Source organism: Eleginops maclovinus, chromosome 22 (assembly GCF_036324505.1).
Source record: "Eleginops maclovinus isolate JMC-PN-2008 ecotype Puerto Natales chromosome 22, JC_Emac_rtc_rv5, whole genome shotgun sequence".
NCBI classification, from domain to species: domain Eukaryota; kingdom Metazoa; phylum Chordata; class Actinopteri; order Perciformes; family Eleginopidae; genus Eleginops; species Eleginops maclovinus.
In genome coordinates, this window is record NC_086370.1 from 23951577 (window position 1) to 23971446 (window position 19870).

General features: G+C 43.3%; 2 protein-coding genes across 3 annotated transcripts in view; one reads left to right on the plus strand and one right to left on the minus strand.

The window, feature by feature from the left end:
* LOC134858675 (uncharacterized) overlaps positions 1 to 3267 on the plus strand; it is a 41105-nt gene extending 37838 nt beyond the window's left edge. Inside the window, 1 exon segment of the mRNA XM_063874683.1 lies at positions 48 to 3267. Coding sequence (XP_063730753.1) covers positions 48 to 305 — 258 coding nt within the window. The 3' untranslated portion in view covers positions 306 to 3267.
* On the minus strand, positions 3256 to 18928 carry nfkb2 (nuclear factor of kappa light polypeptide gene enhancer in B-cells 2 (p49/p100)). 2 transcript variants are annotated; one of them, XM_063874694.1, is made up of 23 exons: positions 18874 to 18928; positions 17883 to 18039; positions 15329 to 15368; positions 15172 to 15241; positions 14506 to 14546; positions 12262 to 12360; positions 11842 to 11993; positions 11382 to 11494; positions 11021 to 11179; positions 10802 to 10906; positions 10298 to 10386; positions 9824 to 9962; positions 8751 to 8858; positions 6656 to 6889; positions 6437 to 6578; positions 6240 to 6354; positions 5948 to 6155; positions 5687 to 5856; positions 5442 to 5544; positions 5087 to 5253; positions 4733 to 4999; positions 4500 to 4611; positions 3256 to 4370 (listed from the first exon to the last, which is right to left on the minus strand). In XM_063874694.1, the coding sequence occupies exons 2-23, from the start codon at positions 17897 to 17899 to the stop codon at positions 4297 to 4299; spliced, it is 2724 nt and encodes a 907-aa protein (XP_063730764.1). In that variant the 5' UTR covers positions 17900 to 18039; positions 18874 to 18928; the 3' UTR covers positions 3256 to 4296. The 2 variants fall into 2 exon arrangements, with proteins under 2 accessions (XP_063730764.1, XP_063730763.1); XM_063874693.1 differs by having other exon boundaries at positions 15172 to 15247.
* Between the last annotated feature and the right edge of the window lie 942 nt (positions 18929 to 19870).

The following is a 19870-nucleotide window of genomic DNA, read 5'->3' on the forward strand; positions in this document are numbered from 1 at the left end:
CACATTCACACACATTCACACACACACTCACCCTCTCTCCCCCCCAGAAAACCCGGTATGGTACGTACGCCATGCTGCTGCGCGCCCGGCTGGCGAGTGGCGACGAGGACCTGTCGGCCTTCGAGGCGCGACTGTTCGATGACGGCGGTCTGCAGAGGGCGCACTCCAGCCCCACGCTGCCGCTGGAGCCAGAGAAGAAGAGCCGTGGGAACAAGACCAGCCGGAGCCTGAAAGTCTCTTCCTGCTCCTCCGCGGAGGCTGGCAGGAAGAAGAACGGCGAGAAACCACAGGAGGAGGTGGCGTGACGGACATGATGCATCATGGGTAGCAGGCTCCTCATCAGACCTTTTCTGTGTAAACCCACGACTTGCTCTGATTGGCTGAGCAGCCGGTGAGGCATTCGAGGGCGGTGGGAGAGGAGGCGCTCGCCAGGAAGGAGGAGCGTTTAGTTTCTTCACCAGTGAAACAGTCAGGTGTAAAATCTGAAGAGACCTTTTATTTCTCATCTGCAGCAGGGGAGATTTTCAGAATAAAAGCTTTTATTTCCTGTCTGGACATCAGGAGGGGAGAGTTTCAGAATAAAAGCTTTTATTTCCTGTCTGGACATCAGGAGGGGAGAGTTTCAGAATAAAAGCTTTTATTTCCTCTGAACCTTTAGTTTTAGGGACCTTCTGGAAGCTTTTATTCGTCTTAAGTTGACGGAGAAGAGCCTAAATACCGCAACCGACCGTTAACACTTAGTAGGTACTTTAATTGAGTAAGTGGAACCCCACCCCGGCCAAAAGTGTGTGTGTGTGTGTGTGTGTGTGTGTGTGTGTTCTCTTGCTGGGATGAACTGGGAGTTTATTAGTGACCATAAACTACCGAGCCGAAAACTAATTCATATTTCAAACTCTGATTATCTGCGGGCGGCAACTCACGTTTTTATTTTCAATTTGGATCAGCAGATTATTCATTGGTGAATTAATTGAGATATATTCATATATTTTTATTATTGTATAAAACTTTATTTATTGGGTAATTTTCCAAAAATAAAAGGCCGAAATAAAAACATTGAATTCATGAAGGAAACTTTAAAATAATACATTTGAATCAGGATGCTCAACAACACTTAATAATATAGAACTTTTACATTCCTCAGTGAGTCTTAAAGATCGTTAAGGTTAACATCTTTTATTCATTTAAAGATAATTCTTTATTTACTGATTATTTTTCTGCTCCGTGGTTCGGTCGCTGATCTTCCTCTCGTCGCTGGAGCCCATCCTCTCTCCACATTCCTCCGACCTCAAGTTTATCTTTGTTGCTTTTTGTTCAGAAGTGTTTCATATTTTTGTTAAAGGAAGTGAACATTAAATAAGGCTGGGGCTTCTGGGTAATGGAGTTTTCTGCTGCTGCCACTTGGAGTCCTGCTGGAAAGAAACTCATTTTCAAATTAAAGTTCCTTATAAATTAAAAAGGGCTTAAAGTTAGTTATTAATATACAAATATAAGGACTAGATATGACCTGTACTGGCGGCCGGGGTCAGCAGGTGGCAGCAGAGAGGAAACGCGTTTTATAAATATTGTGTAATAATGTGTAATAATGCTGACTTTATTTTTGAAATGTCTTTTTTTTTAAACCCTGAACAATAATCTGTGTCCCGATCGCACCGAGGGAAAACTTGAAGATTGTGAAGTTTCTCTGTAGAGAACCTGAAGCTGGACCCCCCTGCAGGACTCTGGAGAGGACTCTCTCTCCGGTCCATGAGCCGATCATCGGACCAATACTCTGTAGAAAGGATTTAGAAACCGAGGGTTCAAAGGTACTGAGAGAACTGACACTGCGGACGCTTCGACCTATATTTAACTTTTTACGCCACGGTCCGGAGGAAGTAGTCATGTGATCCTGCCCGAGAGAGTTTCTCAACCTTAGGTCTGATAAACACTCATTTAGTTTGACTTCAAACTAAGGACCCAGATCTCCAACACGTCTTAAATCAGTTCTGCACTTTCAACGTCCGACACCTCGGAGCTCGTGCTGTGAACTTAGAGGAGTCAGTTCATGGACTTCATTCCCATCGGGCCTTGCGACGCCTCAGGCTGAGTTGCGTCCCAACGCTCCTCTCTCAAACTGTGGGTCATAACAGCGAGGTGAGGATTAGAAGCGGTTTGGGGTGAGCTCAGTTTGAATCAGCGCTCCTCCCTTCAGACGTTATAACTCTTGTGTGTTTGTGGGCGTGTTACGAGGTCCAGCAGACACTGCGCTCTCCGTTCTTCTTGTGGGCAACAATTCAAATCTGAAACTAGTCCAAACGGAGACTCGATTGCTGGGGTTTTAAACAATCTAAATTAAGATCCCACAGGAAATGACCCGCCCGTCTGAGCTGACCCGAAAGCGTCCCGTGTTTAGATTAAGGAGAGCATCACGTGAGGGTTGGAATCAAAGAGTTTGTTGCCTGAACAAAGTTATAGAAGTTAGCTTGAGGCGGGACAGCCACATGTCCTCTGTCAGGAGATTAGCTTCTGAAACACGGATACAGCTTTACGGTGTTTTTCTCTGTAGATGCAACGGGCTGACCTGAAGCTTTACATGGTTAGGTTCAGGAAACACCTGTTTGGGATTGAAAAGTGTTTGTGACTTCCAAAGCTAAGTCTTACATACGTTAAAAGAGGCGCTCGTTTTCCCGCTCTTTTTCCTGCACGTTGGTCCCGTATTCGGAAGATCTAGGAAACGTGATACCTCTGAGATCCAACTTTCATAGGACATTTATGTCATGTTACTCATCCATCGTCGACTCCTTTTACTCTGAAAGGTCCCGCGACATTTCCCGAACACTCAGAAACCCTTTGAGATGACTCCGGGAAGATGCTCCGCCTCTCTCCGTCCTCCGATGACACCCCAGCTGTCCGGTGGTATTTCCTCTAATATCCACGTGTGTACTCGGGTGTTTGTGGCACTGTGCAATGTAGAGCAGCATAGGATCTGTCTAAAAGTCATGGCCGCTTCCTGCTGTGTCCGTGTCGAGCTTGTAAATAAAGTCGAGAAGCCATACCGCGCTCGGGCCGGACGCCTCGCTAGCGCTCGCTTCGGCGTTCGGCGCTCTGGTTTAGATTTAAAGCAGATGTTATTTATTCTGTTTAGTTTCTGTGAACGGTTTTTAGTTCCCGGCTTGGGTCGGAGATAGCTGTACATAATGTCCACTTCCTGTGAGGCTCGTAGTGAAACAGACTTCCTGTTTGTACCATGTTGAAGGCTTAGAGGCAAAAATAAAAACCTTTCAAAAACAACGAGTTCTTTATTCAAAGTTCCAGAAACAGTGCAGAGATGCTTTCGTTAAATACCGAATATATTTAGTTACCAGGCAGAGAATACACAGTATTAGTAACATAACGGAGAAATGATCCAAAATCCTCATTAATTAAAATCTAAATGTGACAATAAAATTAAAACACTCAAAATTATTAAACCTGAAGTCAAATAAGGGAGAGATTATTAGATTTACTATTCATTAACTTCATTTAAAGTTTGGATTTAATATCTCTCCTCTTGGAAATAAGATACTTTTTTTATTCAATTGACTTAATGTTTTATAACATTAAGAGTTTAGATTTATATTAAACGCCTTCATTTTAATTTTCACAATAAAAGCCCAAAATGTTGCCTTTTTAAGGACAAGTTTACTTTAAAAGTGTTTTTAATTTACACTCGAATATGTTGACACCTTTTAGACTCTTTGTTTCTCACCAAAAAGGAGGTTCTAAATTTTATTACTTTATTACATTTAAAACATTTATTTTAAAGCATGAATGAAGACAGTGGAAATCTCCATACTTTCCTAAGAACTGAAGACGCACCTAACAAGCTTTGTAAACACAGATTTGTAGCTCATATGATTCATATTAAAGGTGTACTGCCGCTTTAAAAACAAACCAAAGGTTAAAACCTTTTTGGGGGTAAAGCTCTAAAACCCCTCATGACTGAAATTACAATCTTTGAGTCCAGATCCTCCAGAGAAACCAGGTCTCTGCTTAAATCTGTTAGCCGGGCCAGACCTGCAGGAGTCCAGGTGCCTGCAGAGTCCAGGTGCCTGCAGAGTCCAGGTGCCTGCAGAGTCCTGGTTCCTGCAGAGTCCAGGTGCCTGCAGAGTCCAGGTGCCTGCAGAGTCCAGGTGCCTGCAGAGTCCAGGTGAGTCCTGGTTCCTGCAGAGTCCTGGTTCCTGCAGAGTCCTGGTTCCTGCAGAGTCCTGGTTCCTGCAGAGTCCTGGTTCCTGCTGGCTGGTACAGAGGTTGCTTGAAACAGGATTTACTTCCAGCTCGTCACTGATTGGCCACAGGCGGCTCCTCTTCTTCTTCCATTGGCTGGCTGCCAAAGCCACTGTCAACTGTGGCATCTGATTGGATGGAAAACACAGGTGAGGAGTGTGTGTGTGTGTGTGTGTGTGTGTGTGTGTGTGTGTGTGTGTGTTTTAGAGTGTATGTGAGTGTTTGTGTGAAAGTGTGTTTTAGTGTGTGTGTGTTACCTGTGCTGTGCTTGTCCTCCTGCAGCTGTTTGTCTCTCAGCAGTCGGACTCCTTCTGTCAGACCGAGAGACTGAAGAGCTTCAACCAGACCAGAGAGCGCTCCCCCCCCAAGCTACACACACACACACACACACACATTAGTAAGGGGAAAGTTTCACAATAAGAGCCTTTACTTCCTGTCTGAACATCAGCAGGATAACTTTCACAATAAGAGCCTGTACTTCTTGTGTTACCTGGTAGTGCTGCAGCAGCTGCTGGCAGGGGGAGGGGCTCTCCAGGTAAAGGGGGGTCAGCGTCATCATCCCCAGTCTCTCCGCCAGCTTCCTCCAGGGGGCGTCTCCTCCCACGGTCTCCCCCCCCACACTCAGCACCTCCACCAGCCGGGCCAGCGTGTCCTCGTCCAGACCCCCAGCCGGGGCCCCCGGATCAGCAGCGGTGCTCTGCTTCATCTTCTTACTGCTGAGCCCCGCCCTCTGATCTGAGACCAGCAGACTCCTCACCTGGGGGGAGAGGAGTTTTATGATCTGTACCTGTACTTTTATGATGTGTGATTCTGGCCTGTACTTTTATTTTGAAAGGGTAATCACCTTCTGGCACCGGGCCAGGTCCAGAGGGGTGTGCCCCCCCGCAGGCCTCTTACGGGGGTTGATTGGCTGCGAGGCGAACTCCCGCTCTCTGATTGGTTCCTCGTCTTCCTCGTCTGAAGAGGAGCTGAAGAAGAGCGGCTCGTCGTTCTCCAGGTTTTTATCAGCGCCTGAAAAACAGCCTCCATCAGTCGCACGTATTTGTAAATGTATTCTTTCATTTCATATTTTCTATTTATATATTGTATATAATATATAAATACATATTTATATAATATATATATTATAAATATGTATTTATAAATATAATAAATATTATAGATGTCATATTGATATAGGATATCTATAATATAAATACCTGCAGCAATGAGCATGGAGCAGAGGGTCGGGGAGCCCAGACTCGCCGCCAGGTGCAGAGCAGAGTTTCCTCCAAACGTCACGGCGTTCACATCTGCCTTCAGCTGCACACACACACACACACACACACACACACACACACACTGTTTTATAATATTCCACACCTTAATATAAATGTTGGAACATTTTCACGTTGAAATTATGTCCTACAAACTTTAGTGTGTTTGTGTTAGTGTGTGTGTGTACCTCAGTGATGAGTGTACAGGCCCCTCTGAACAGGTTTCTCTTCACTGATAGGTGCAGAGCTGTGTTCCCGCTCTTCAGCTCGTGAGCATTGATTTTGGCCCCGCCCCCCACCAGGAGGCGCAGGCAGCGCTCCCCATCTCTCCTCACAGCGAGGTGCAGCGGCTGCAGACCTGAGGAGGAAACATCATACATGAAGAGCTTCCAGACGCGTTGGGAGGGGTAAAGTGTGGAGGTGTTTCTCTAAGGTGGGAGCTCTCTCACCGTGGTAGTCGGGGGCGTTGACCAGGTGAGCGTTGTGCTCTCCCAGGTGAGCCAGCAGGGGGCGCAGTGAGGCAGCGTCTCCGGCCAGCGCCGCCAGGTGGATCGGGCTCCGACCGTCTCCGTCCAGCAGGCTGGGGTCGGCCCCCGCCCTCAGGAGCCCCTCCAACACCTTCACCTGCCGAGTGATCACCGCCAGGTGCAGCGGAGTCTGAAGACACGGTGGGGGGGGGGGGGTTAGCTACCTGCTGGAGGCGGTTAGCGGCGTATGGATACATTAGCTAAGGTTAGCTACCTGCTGGAGGTGGTTAGCGGTGTTGAGCACGTCGTGCTGCTGGCTGCTCAGCAGGGTGTGGATCAGCTGCTGGATCACACTGGTCTGCTGATGGATGATGGCCAGGTGCAAAGGACTGTGGGAAAAGTAAACTCTGGTTAATCTTTACAATTTCAAACTAAATGTTTGTGAAAAGCAGATGGAATAATGAGACTCACGTGTCTCCGTTGCCGTCCTGGACGCCACAGAGGTGTCTCTGGATGGCTAGAAGGACCCGGGCATCCCCGGTGCTGCAGTACTGCAGGAGGGCGGCCGCCGTCTGCCGGGCGCTCTGAGATGCTCGGCTGTGGAGGCTGGCGGCTGGAGACAAACACACTTTAAATATATATCTTTAATTTTAATATTTCAGACAAACAGGATCACGTTCTGTTCCCTACCGAGCTGGATCAGCTGCTGCTGCAGGGGTGAGCCTGTCTGTCCTCCTGTCTGTCCTCCCGTCTGTCCTCCAGTCTGTCCTCCAGTCTGTCCCTCGGTCTGAGGGGTGGAGCCTGACATCTGAGCCCCTCCCCCTCCACTAAAGCTAGAGAATCCTCCGGTGAAGAAGACTCCTCCTCCTCCTCCTCCTCCTCCTCCTCCTCCTCCTCCATTCATCTGCGGGTTGAACTGAAATCCTGCAGCAGGAAACAAAATCCACGATAGATTTAGTTAGCTGGACGAAGGAAATGTGAGAGTGAAGTCCCAGGCATCTGAGAGGTGATGCTAACCAGCTGAAGTACAAAGCTAAGAAGTGACAGCATGATGCCAAGAAGCTACAGCATGATGCTAAGAAGCTACAGCATGATGCTAAGAAGCTACAGCATGATGCTAAGAAGCTAAAATAAGATGCTAAGAACCTACAGCATGATGCTAAGAAGCTACAGCATGATGCTAAGAAGCTACAGCATGATGCTAAGAAGCTACAGCATGATGCTAAGAAGCTAAAATAAGATGCTAAGAAGCTACATCATGATGCTAAGAAGCTAAAATAAGATGCTAAGAAGCTACAGCATGATGCTAAGAAGCTAAAATAAGATGCTAAGAAGCTACATCATGATGCTAAGAACCTACAGCATGATGCTAAGAAGCTACAGCATGATGCTAAGAAGCTAAGAGAAGATGCTAAGAAGCTAAAATAAGATGCTAAGAAGCTACATCATGATGCTAAGAACCTACAGCATGATGCTAAGACGCTAAAATAAGATGCTAAGAAGCTACAATATGATGCTAAGAACCTACAGCATGATGCTAAGAAGCTACAGCATGATGCTAAAAAGCTAAAACATGATGCTAAGAAGCTAAAATAAGATGCATAGAAGCTACAGCATGATGCTAAGAAGCTACAGCATGATGCTAAGAAGCTAAAATAAGATGCTAAGAAGCTAAAATAAGATGCTAAGAAGCTACAGCATGATGCTAAGAAGCTACATCATGATGCTAAGAAGCTAAAATAAGATGCTTAGAAGCTACAGCATGATGCTAAGAAGCTAAAATAAGATGCTAAGAAGCTGAAATAAGATGCTTAGAAGCTACAGCATGATGCTAAGAAGTAGGGATGCTCCGATCGATCGGCCGCAGATCGTTATCGGCCGATATTGATCCTAAACAGGTTGATCGGTGTGCTCTCAAAGTGCAGATCAGAAAAGCCGATCGAAAATATATATATATATATATATATATATATTTTTTTTTACCGGAGACATTCTGCGCGTGACGTATATTATATGAGACTGTTTTGTTTCCCGCATTCCAGCGCGTGGCTAATTAACCTGCGACTGTTTATCCGCTCTCATGAATGAGGCTGGCACAGGCAGCATGAGTTCTCCGGTCTGGAATTTTTTCACAGTTTCCGAAAAAGATGTAAAACTCGCTGTTTGCAAGATATGCAACGCCGAAATACCAAGAGGTGGTCAACAACAACGACAATTTAATACAACTAACCTCATCCGACATTTGAGAACGCGCCACATAACAGAATACGGCGAGTATGAGGAACAAGCCCGGACAAAAAAAAAGACGGCCGCCGTCACTCAGCCCACTGTCAGTGAAACGTTTAGACGTCTGGAGCCTTACAGCAGGGACAGTAAAAGGTGGAGGGATATTACAACAAAGCTCATGGAATTATTATATTATATATATATATATAATATATTATAATTATTATTATTCTCCCATCTATTCTGTGATCGGTGATCGGTATCGGTATCGGCAGATATATGATTCCTGTGATCGGTGATCGGATCGGCCCCCAAAAATGCTGATCGGAGCATCCCTACTAAGAAGCTACAGCATGATGCTAAGAAGCTTCAGCATGATGCTAAGAAGCTTCAGCATGATGCTAAGAAGCTACAGCATGATGCTAAGAAGCTAAGAGAAGCATGCAATATTGCTATCGAGGTATTTGCTGGATATTGTGACATACGATACGCTGCATTTCCCCCAGCCCTGTTTCAACATGGCTGTGTTCGCTGGTATTATTCTGACTGTATTCCCTACCTCCTCCTCCTCCTCCTGCAGCTCCTCCTCCGAACCCCCCCGATCCTCCTCTCCAGGGCTCGTAGTGAGGCAGCGGCTTCTGTTTCTTCCTCAGCACCTCCTCTTTGTCTGAAATAATTGACATTTAAAAAGTGAATTAGAGTAAAAGTGTGAAGATATGAAGCCTGTTTCAAATAAAATGTCCTCTTTGGGGTTTTTGAATCTGCTTTATGATGAGTGAGCGGGGAACTGAAACTGCTCTGAGGGAAACCCCAACTCTATGAGCTTTAACCCTGAATACCCACCATGTTGCTGTCTCCTACTGCGGGGATTTACCGCCTGCAGGCTCACCTCACGCTTCTCCTCTAGGGCGCTTCACTGTGTGGGGATTGCTATTACTTTACACCAGCTTTATCAACCTTTTTGAGCTTTTTAAGGAACGGTTATTGAGATAAAAAAAAAATTCAAGTCAGAAACTAACCATTGAAATTAGATACAAATAATTGGCGTTGTCGGCAGGATAGATGATAGAATGTCAGCCCTGTGACCTCTCCCTTCTCTCAGTGAGAGTTGTTCTAAAGAGTCCCCATGAGCTTCAGTCTGCAGTCCGACCGGCTCATATGTTCTGGTTCTTCTCGTAGCTCCTCATAGCTCCTCATCTACACCACCACACTCTACAGAGTTATTAAACATGTTTTTAACTAACCCTAACCCTAACCCTGACTTCATTTAGAAATCCCCAATTTCCTGTTTCTTTTGAAAAAATCTCAAAATGATGACTTTTTTAGGGCTGGCCTCGACCAAAGGTTGTTTCTAGTCGACTAATAGTCAACAATTCAGGCAACATATACAGAGACGATTAGTCGACTCATCGGGGGCAGCCCTAGACTTTTTTCTTAGAATTCTGACTTCGACTTTTTCAGAAAATCACAAAATTAGTATTAAACCTTTTTTTCTGAAATTTCTCAGGATTCTGACTTTTTCCTTAAAATGTTTTTATCCTAAATGTTCTAAAAGCTCAGACTCGAAAATCAGATGTCTTTCTCTAAACTGACCGGGGCTTCCTACGGTGGATAAACAGCAGGGTGTCTGACCTTGGATCTGGGGGATGTAGGTAAACTGTTTGGGGTCGCTGCTGTCGCCCGCCTTCTTCCTCTTCAGCTGCAGGAAGACGGTGACGGCACGCTCGATCTCTGCGCTGTGATAGGCCGGCGTCTTGAACACGATGGCGTACTGAGGAGAGGGGAGCGCTGCGTTCAGTGGGATCGGGAAAACACAGCGACATCTGCTCCTGTGTTTTTCCCCATGGTGTCGTTTCAACCATACACTCTGACATTTCACATCAATACTCTGATTTACACTGAATAGGTAGTGTGTGTGTGTGTGTGTGTGTGTGTGTGTTTAGAAGAAGAAGAAGATCTACTTTACAGGGAAACTTTTTTCCCCACTCTGTTGTGTTTACGGACGGTTTGAGGGAGTTCCCCTGTGGAGCGGGAGTTTTCTTCTGTTGTGGTTTCAAAACATTCATGGCTTGCATCATGTAACTGTGTGTGTGTGTGTGTGTGTACCTGTTTGTGCACGTCAGTAGGTGAGAAGTCCCCGAATGCCTCCCAGCCTCCCTCCTCGTCCTCTTCGTAGAATCGGATCTCGATGTCGTCTGCAGCACAGATGCATGATGGGACATTTCCCCAGTTACTCACCGCTAAATATTTCCTAACTTTATAAAACTGTGAACACGAGGAAAACCACAGACTCACACTCTACCTGTTCACCCAGGTGAGGCTGTGCTTAAAAAACATCATCAATAAAGACATTATTTTTTCTAAGGTTTTCTTTTACTGTGTGAAATTAGAACATTTAAAAAGCATTAATTTTTTCATGAAATGATTTATTTATATTTTGTATGTATTACTTTTTATTTGTAATATTATTAATTATTGCAGTTCTGAAAAAAATACACTTATAATAAAATAATATGAATTATCTGTGATTTTTTATTTTATTTACTAGTTTTAACTGGTATTTTGTAGACCTCCCAGTCACTGATTGGCTGATGATGGCAGTGATGTCACCTTTCTGGACTTTGTCGCAGAGCAGGAAGATCTCGTCTCCTCCGAGCACCGAGCCGCACGACTTATCCATCCGAGAGATCTTCAGGTTGGAGGCGTTCGGCGACTCTGCAGAAAAAACAACGAGTCATTGTTGCACGCTTTGGGTCGGACACAATCACAGTCCTTTCAGCACCAGTAACACCAGTAGTAACACTCAACGATGCATTCAGGGTCACTCACTGCTGTCGTAGATGGGGTTGGACACCACCGGTTTGAGTCCCCGGGTGAAGCCCCCGTTACTGTCCTGCAGGAAGGCTGTGAACTTTAACCTCACGATGTTCAGATCCATCACCTTCCCCAGCTCCTTCGCCTCCTTCTGCAGGGACACCTCCTCAGCCTCTGAGGGAGGGGAGGGGGGAGAGGGACAGGAGTTTATCAGGTTAGGCTTTCTTTTCTCTCTACATACTATGAGGTCTTAGTATTAAATCCCGTCCTGGTTCAGGCGTGTGACCTGGTCCAGGTGAGTGACCTGGTTCAGGTGTGTGACCTGGTCCAGGTGAGTGACCTGGTTCAGGTGTGTGACCTGGTTCAGGTGTGTTACCTGTCAGGTGATAGTGCGGTCCCTTCTGTCTCTTCCTCTCGTCCCTCAGCCTGCGGTTCAGGACCTCCACCACCCCCTTCTTGGTGACGTGGAGGATCCCCAGGTTACTGAAGCTGCAGGAGGGATCAGATCAACATGTTTAAATGCAGCCACGTGATTGGTTACTCTCAAGCAGGCCTGGACCTGACCAATGTGCTGCCCTAGTCAATATTTTAGCTTGCGCCCCAATCATGCGCCGTCACTACCCCCCCGCTCCATAGCTTGTGGGCGCTGTATGCAATGTAAGCGTAGTTTCAGACATCGTTAATACTTTAATTAACTTCTTTGATTGTTTTTCTTGCCCCCTATTTACAGCGCCCCCCATGGATGGATGCGCCCTTAGCATTCGCCTATACTGCCTATGCACAGGGTTAGGGTTAGGGTCTCAAGAGTAAATGCAGCCATGTGATTGGTTACTGACGCGGCAGTGAGGTCGTTGGGACCGACGTCCACCGTGCACGTCCCGTTCTCTGTGCAGTGTCGCCCCACCAGGCTGTGAGCGTGCACGTGGGGTGGGTCAGTGTGAGACACCAGCTGCACCTCCAGCCGAGCGTGGCCCACGTAGTTATTGATCTGAAATACAACAAATAGTACACATTACTGCATATAAGTACACATTACTGCATATAAGTACACATTACTGCATATAGTACATATTACTGCATATAAGTACTGCATATAAGTACACATTAAGTACACATTACTGCATATAAGTACACATTAAGTACACATTACTGCATATAAGTACACATTACTGCAGTGAAAGAGCATCCTGCAGAGGGACCCGTAAATGATCCGCTTTATTTTCGGTAAATCTGTGTTTTATGAACTGTGCGCTGACCTTGACGGTGGGGTAGGTTCTGCGGTTCTTCTCGCTGGAGGCCCCCGGGAGCCCGCCGTGAGACGGACCCTCGCACTCATACCGGAACCGAAATCCCCTCTGAGGGAAACAGACACATTAATGATGAATTTATTAATGATCTTATTATATTTACTCATTACTCATTATTATTATCTCATTTCTTCTTTTATTTTATTCTTTGGATTATTTTACAATTTTATTTGAAAATGTTTTGATTCTGATTTAATTATGTAAGTGCATATAAGTAATAATATATATAATAATAATATATATGTATAATAATAATAATAATATATATATATATATATATATATATAAAATAATATATATGTATAATAATAATAATAATAATAATATATATTATTATTATTATTATTATTATTATTATTATTATTATTATTAATATATATTATTATTATATATTATTATTATTATTATTATTATTATAATCTCATTGATTTTTTATTTTAAAATGATGTAATTGATTTTTCTATTATTTAAGTTTTATTTTGAAAAGCTGAATGTGCTGTATTATTGAAGTTTATGATTATGATTCTAGTCCTCTTATTTAATCCAATGATCTGTTAGAGTTTGTTATCGGGTCGTCGCCTGCTGTTTACTTGAAGCTGCACTAACACCACGTTGAGTAACTCTGGTTTAAGGTGGCTGGGAAAAGGATGGAAGGAAGAGAGCGAAACATGAATGAAACTGAGGGAGGGGGGAATAACTGCAGCTTTTTGAGATGCAAAAAAAAACGCAGCATTAAGTGGACGTAGAGCCACGACAGCAACATGTGAAAGGTCATATAAAAAAACAAACACTGATCAACCACTAGCATTTTAAAAATGCAATTCAAATAAAAATAAAATCAAGTTTTTTAAATAATTAGGTAAACTATGAAAAGAAAAGAAACTTAGATATGTAGTTCATATTTATCAGCTGCAAGATCTCTTCAGACATTTTGAAACAAATGAATCACATAACATTGAAGACGCAGCGCAGCAGGAAGACGCAGCGCAGCAGGAAGACGCAGCGCAGCAGGAAGACGCAGCAGGAAGACGCAGCAGGAAGACGCAGCAGGAAGACGCAGCGCAGCAGGAAGACGCAGCAGGAAGACGCAGCGCAGCAGGAAGACGCAGCACAGCAGGAAGACGCAGCAGGAAGACGCAGCAGGAAGACGCAGCGCAGCAGGAAGACGCAGCGCAGCGCGAAGACGCAGCAGGAAGACGCAGCGCAGCAGGAAGACGCAGCAGGAAGACGTAGCGCAGCAGGAAGACGCAGCGCAGCAGGAAGACGCAGCACAGCAGGAAGACGCAGCAGGAAGACGCAGCGCAGCAGGAAGACGCAGCAGGAAGACGCAGCGCAGCAGGAAGACACAGCAGGGAGACGCAGCGCAGCAGGAAGACGCAGCAGGAAGACGCAGCGCAGCGGGAAGACGCAGCGCAGCGGGAAGACGCAGCGCAGCGGGAAGACGCAGCGCAGCGGGAAGACGCAGCGCAGCGGGAAGACGCAGCGCAGCAGGAAGACGCAGCAGGAAGATGCAGCGCAGCAGGAAGACGCAGCACAGCAGGAAGACGCAGCAGGAAGACGCAGCGCAGCGGGAAGGCGCAGCGGGAAGACGCAGCGGGAAGACGCAGCGCAGCAGGAAGACGCAGCGCAGCAGGAAGACGCAGCGCAGCAGGAAGACGCAGCAGGAAGACGCAGCGCAGCAGGAAGATGCAGCAGGAAGACGCAGCGCAGCAGGAAGACGCAGCGCAGCAGGAAGACGCAGCGCAGCGGGAAGACGCAGCGGGAAGACGCAGCGCAGCAGGAAGACGCAGCGCAGCAGGAAGACGCAGCGCAGCAGGAAGACGCAGCAGGAAGACGCAGCGCAGCAGGAAGACGCAGCAGGAAGACGCAGCAGGAAGACGCAGCGCAGCAGGAAGACGCAGCGCAGCAGGAAGACGCAGCGCAGCAGGAAGACACACGCTAACTGCTGGATATCTTGAATTATATTAATTAAAGTTCAACAATTATTTTCTCGCTGTTTTTGTTTTTGGTAAATATATTATTATTATTGAAGTTAGTTAAAGTAGTTTTATGCTTTTATTTTGAAGGTGTGTTTGGTCAGTGGGTGATAGAGGCCCATGCTGTAGATGTATATAATGGAGACAGGTGGAGGTGAGGTGGGTCGGAGGTGGGGGTGGGGGTGGAGCACCAGTATGGGTGAGTGAAGCTGGTCACCTGTTTGGGCTCCTCGATGATCTGGATGTATGGCCCATGAGCTGAAACACAATACACTTTATTCAAAGACACAAAGACACACAGGTGTTTCCCCTGTCGCTGCAAGGGCTTCTGGGTAATGTAGTTTTGACCAAAAGTGTGAATTTCACATGTAAAGGTATGAATGAGACGTTCCAGGAAAATAAAAGCTTTAGTTTCAGGGGAATCTCCACTGACTGATCATGTGAGTGAGGTTGACAAAACTTCCCTTCAGCTATTGTTTTAAATCATATTTAGTTTCTCTGAATCAGGGGAGGAAAGACAGAATTCATTTCCTAGTTTCAGAAAACCCAAATTATTTCACACTTAGTCATAAAAGGTGTTTTACTCCTCAGATTATACACTTCTGTTTATACTGTTGCCATTTTAACATTCACTGAAAATCAATAAATTAAGCCTTAAATGGAAAAATATAGAATATCCTGTTCATTTTCTGTCCAAAAAAAGAAGAGGGATTTTATTTTTTGAACAAAATTTAGTTTAGTTTTTCTTTAAAAAGCAGATGGTTAAACGATGCCTCCAGAAAATGTAACCAGAGTTTAAATGACTGAAATGACCCCTGGTATAAGATAACAGATGTAAATATCATAAGTCATTCATTTAATTTTTAAGGTATGATGTGGGTACCGGTCTCTGGGATGTACGGTTCGGTCTTGATGTCGACCGGAGGGATGTAGTCGTACGGCATGAGATTCATCTGCAGCTGAACACAGAAATATAACTCAATAACAAATATAAACCAGATTTTATATTAAATCATAATCCAATAAGAGGTTTTACTCACGTCGCTGTCGTACCCGTTGATGAACTGAGCCTCAGTCATCCTGCGGCACAAACACACAGTTAGAGGCTTTTACTTTGAAAGGGTTCCAACAGGAAACACCTCCCTGTCTGAGAGTGAAAGTCCCGATCACATAAAAGAGAGAGGTCCTCGAACACAACGCTCTCTTCCTCTACTGTTCCCCCTCCCCCCCTCCTCTTCTTCTCTCTTTCTGTTTGTGTCATCCCCCCTCCCCCCCACACTTCCTGGAAGCAGCCGAGGAAAACCCCCAAAAGCCCAGAACTGAGGGGGCGGGGCTTCTGCGGATGATGTCACCGCAGGAGCAGAAAACCCACTAACATTTATCACTGGGTTTATTATTATATATACGTAAAATTAATCCATTAAATACAAAAATAAGAACAATAAAAGCGTACAACAAAAATCTAAATGAATAATATTAATAACAGATACAAATAGAATTGGGTTCCTTCTGAAGTCTCAGACTCTAGCACAATAAACAATATACATAAAAAACAATGAAAAATAAAATAGTGCAACGGACATAATCCTGCAAGAGCAGCAAATATTACAAAATTGGAGTAAATAAATAGATATATTTTGATGTATTTATATATTGATCTGTGTATTTCCTACTGTGGATATTTATATATTTTTCTATTACCAGTTCTAGTGACTGGTAACAATGGGCGGAGCTCAGCACAGGATGCAGCCTTTTCAAAATAAAGTTGTCAGAAAGCATATTTATTTGCGCATAAGGTGGGCAAGCAGTAATATCAAAATGACAAACTAAATCCTGAGAAACACAAAAGAAAACCCACAGCGTCCTGAACATAATGAGCAGCTTTATTGAGTCTACATTTCATCAGAGTTTAGTTTTTCAACACGTGGTGAGAGCAAGATTTCCCTCACACACCCTCTGATTCAGAAACACAAAGCAGAACCGCTATACTTCATTAGCAGCGGATCGCTCTGTTAATGCATCGCTATTCTTCATATTTCACTGATATATATCTCTCTGCTGTCGAGTTGTTTCTGTTTACTGATTTCTCACACAAACACTCCTTTGTTTACTTTCAGAATATAGTGACATCACTATGTAACACTTGCACTCCACACACCTGAACATCAGCAGGAGAGGACTCTTTAAAGTAGAGACACTACATACTGATATACACCTGAACATCAGCAGGAGAGGACTCTTTAAAGTAGAGACACTACATACTGATATACACCTGAACATCAGCAGGAGAGGACTCTTTAAAGTAGAGACACTACATACTGATATACACCTGAACATCAGCAGGAGAGGACCCTTTAAAGTAGAGACTCTACATACTGATATACACCTGAACATCAGCAGGAGAGGACTCTTTAAAGTAGAGACTCTACATACTGATATACACCTGAACATCAGCAGGAGAGGACTCTTTAAAGTAGAGACGCTACATACTGATATACACCTGAACATCAGCAGGAGAGGACTCTTTAAAGTAGAGACTCTACATACTGATATACACCTGAACATCAGCAGGAGAGGACTCTTTAAAGTAGAGACTCTACATACTGATATACACCTGAACATCAGCAGGAGAGGACTCTTTAAAGTAGAGACACTACACACTGATATACACCTGAACATCAGCAGGAGAGGACTCTTTAAAGTAGAGACACTACATACTGATATACACCTGAACATCAGCAGGAGAGGACTCTTTAAAGTAGAGACTCTACATACTGATATACACCTGAACATCAGCAGGAGAGGACTCTTTAAAGTAGAGACTCTACATACTGATATACACCTGAACATCAGCAGGAGAGGACTCTTTAAAGTAGAGACTCTACATACTGATATACACCTGAACATCAGCAGGAGAGGACTCTTTAAAGTAGAGACACTACATACTGATATACACCTGAACATCAGCAGGAGAGGACTCTTTAAAGTAGAGACACTACATACTGATATACACCTGAACATCAGCAGGAGAGGACTCTTTAAAGTAGAGACTCTACATACTGATATACACCTGAACATCAGCAGGAGAGGACTCTTTAAAGTAGAGACTCTACATACTGATATACACCTGAACATCAGCAGGAGAGGACTCTTTAAAGTAGAGACTCTACATACTGATATACACCTGAACATCAGCAGGAGAGGACTCTTTAAAGTAGAGACTCTACATACTGATATACACCTGAACATCAGCAGGAGAGGACTCTTTAAAGTAGAGACACTACATACTGATATACACCTGAACATCAGCAGGAGAGGACTCTTTAAAGTAGAGACTCTACATACTGATATACACCTGAACATCAGCAGGAGAGGACTCTTTAAAGTAGAGACTCTACATACTGATATACACCTGAACATCAGCAGGAGAGGACTCTTTAAAGTAGAGACTCTACATACTGATATACACCTGAACATCAGCAGGAGAGGACTCTTTAAAGTAGAGACTCTACATACTGATATACACCTGAACATCAGCAGGAGAGGACTCTTTAAAGTAGAGACACTACATACTGATATACACCTGAACATTACCTGAGAGCTCCCGCCATCTTCTTCTTCTTCTGGGAGTTTCCTGCAGAATCAGGAGTTAGTCAGATGTGATGGAGTCATAAAAACATCAGCGGGTATTTCCACTTCCTCCTCCTCTCGTTCTTCTTCTTCTTCTTCGTCGGTTATCTTGGGACAATCCCTGGATCAACAGACAAACAACAAACTGTTAGAATCGAATGCATCGTCTCTTTTGTCTTGAAGCTCCAGCAACATCTTTGCACACGTATAAATAATACGTATTTATCTTCATAAATATGACTTTTGATATTTCATATTTTTTAACCTTTTCTCAGTTATTTTCTGAAAACAAGACAAACACTCAAAATATCCTCCTTAATACATTTAAACAAAAAGAAAAGAAAATGTTTAGTTTATTTCTTTGTTATTTTTGACTAATTCCTTTACTGGTTGTAATTATGACTGTGATGTTAAGGCAGGATAGAAAATATGAAACCAGAGAAACCACTCTTAGCATGGAAACGGTGCTAAATCAAGTTAAGCTTCAAATCCACGCTTATTTAATAAAGGCTGTTTTCAGAAACACATTTAAATGTATATTCCAGCTCTTTATATCTTCATAATAAAGCTTCAAAACATCCCAATACATTAAATTAAATTATAAAGATAATTTCAAACCTGTCTTAAAAGTGATGATTTATAAAACAGATATAAAAGATGAATAAGTAAATAAAGGTACAAGCTCAGAGTTACACAATCATTTGAAATCCTTCACAAACACATCTGATCTATTTATCAGCGCTTAATTTTCATAATGAAGCTTCAAAAACTTAAATGAACTTTAAACATTTCCTGTAAACCTGGAAATGTTGACAGAGAGAAACGGAAGGAGGTTTAGTTTTCCTATCGTTCGTTGAGGACCGGTTTCTGAGTTCGTGCTGTAGAAATGAACTTCTTAAGGGTTCATATTTAATATTTAACCCTGTTTTAATGTAAAGTTTGAAGAGGGTTTTACCTGTGTGCTGCTCCGCTGCAGATCCGACTGTCGGACAGACTCAGGACATTCTGCTGAAACATAGCTGCACATACTTCCGGTACGAGCTTTTCAGAGTAAACGTCAGAGGCGTTTATTTCCTAGTTATTTTCTGTGTATTTTATTCTAATAATTGTTGTTTTTGTTGTTGTATTTACTTCATGGTTTTATTTATGTTTTTCGATGCTAAATTGATCGTGTTTTGTACTTTTGGCAAATTTTGGTTTAATTAAATAATGTAAATTATTAACAATAATTAAATACAAATAACATAAATATTCAATATAAAAAAATGTTCATTTACATGTAAAAATGTGTTAACTTAATTATGAATAAGTCTTATTATAATATTACTGTGATTTAAGTATTCTCCATTCAATCATATTTACAGATATTTTCAGATTGTATGTATTTGATGGTTTGAAAATATTACAAAAACCTTTTTTTAATTTTGATGTATTATAATTAATCATGTTTTAAATTTGTTCTACCTTTATTTTCTAGTTTTCAGATGTTTTCAGTGTTGAATTTCAAAGTAAATTTCCTGACCGCTGCACGAGCTCTCCGTCAGTAAACACAGACTCTTAATTTGGAGGGAAACTCTCTGCACCGGAAGCAGCTCGGCGGTGTTGTCACCAGCGGTAACCAGCGGCCTGTCAGTCAGAGCGGAAAGCCCCGAGCTCGAGGGGAATTCCGGAGCAACGTGGCAAATACAGCCCGCTGATTGGTGGAGGCAGACACTAAGCCCCGCCCACTGTAGAGGATTTTTATTTTTATGTTTTTAGTATTTGTATTATTATTCAATTCTTTTTAGTGCAAAAGGATTTAAAAACTGATAAAAAAAAATAAATCGTGAAACTCTATAAATTATTTTTTATAAAGTTAGATGATTTGTTAAAAATACTTAAAGCCAACATTTTGAAATATTGTGACATTAGTTTTTTATTATGATTGAGTTCATAAGATTAAATAGAGTAAA

Bases quoted from the DNA above. Each gene is read 5' to 3' on its own strand.
- nfkb2 (XM_063874693.1), bottom strand. The intron at 11,994-12,261 runs GTCAGCGCACAG...GTTGTATTTCAG, and splicing joins GAACCTACCCCACCGTCAAG to ATCAATAACTACGTGGGCCA. The intron at 10,907-11,020 runs GTGAGTGACCCT...TTTTTTCTGCAG, and splicing joins CAACCCCATCTACGACAGCA to AGTCGCCGAACGCCTCCAAC.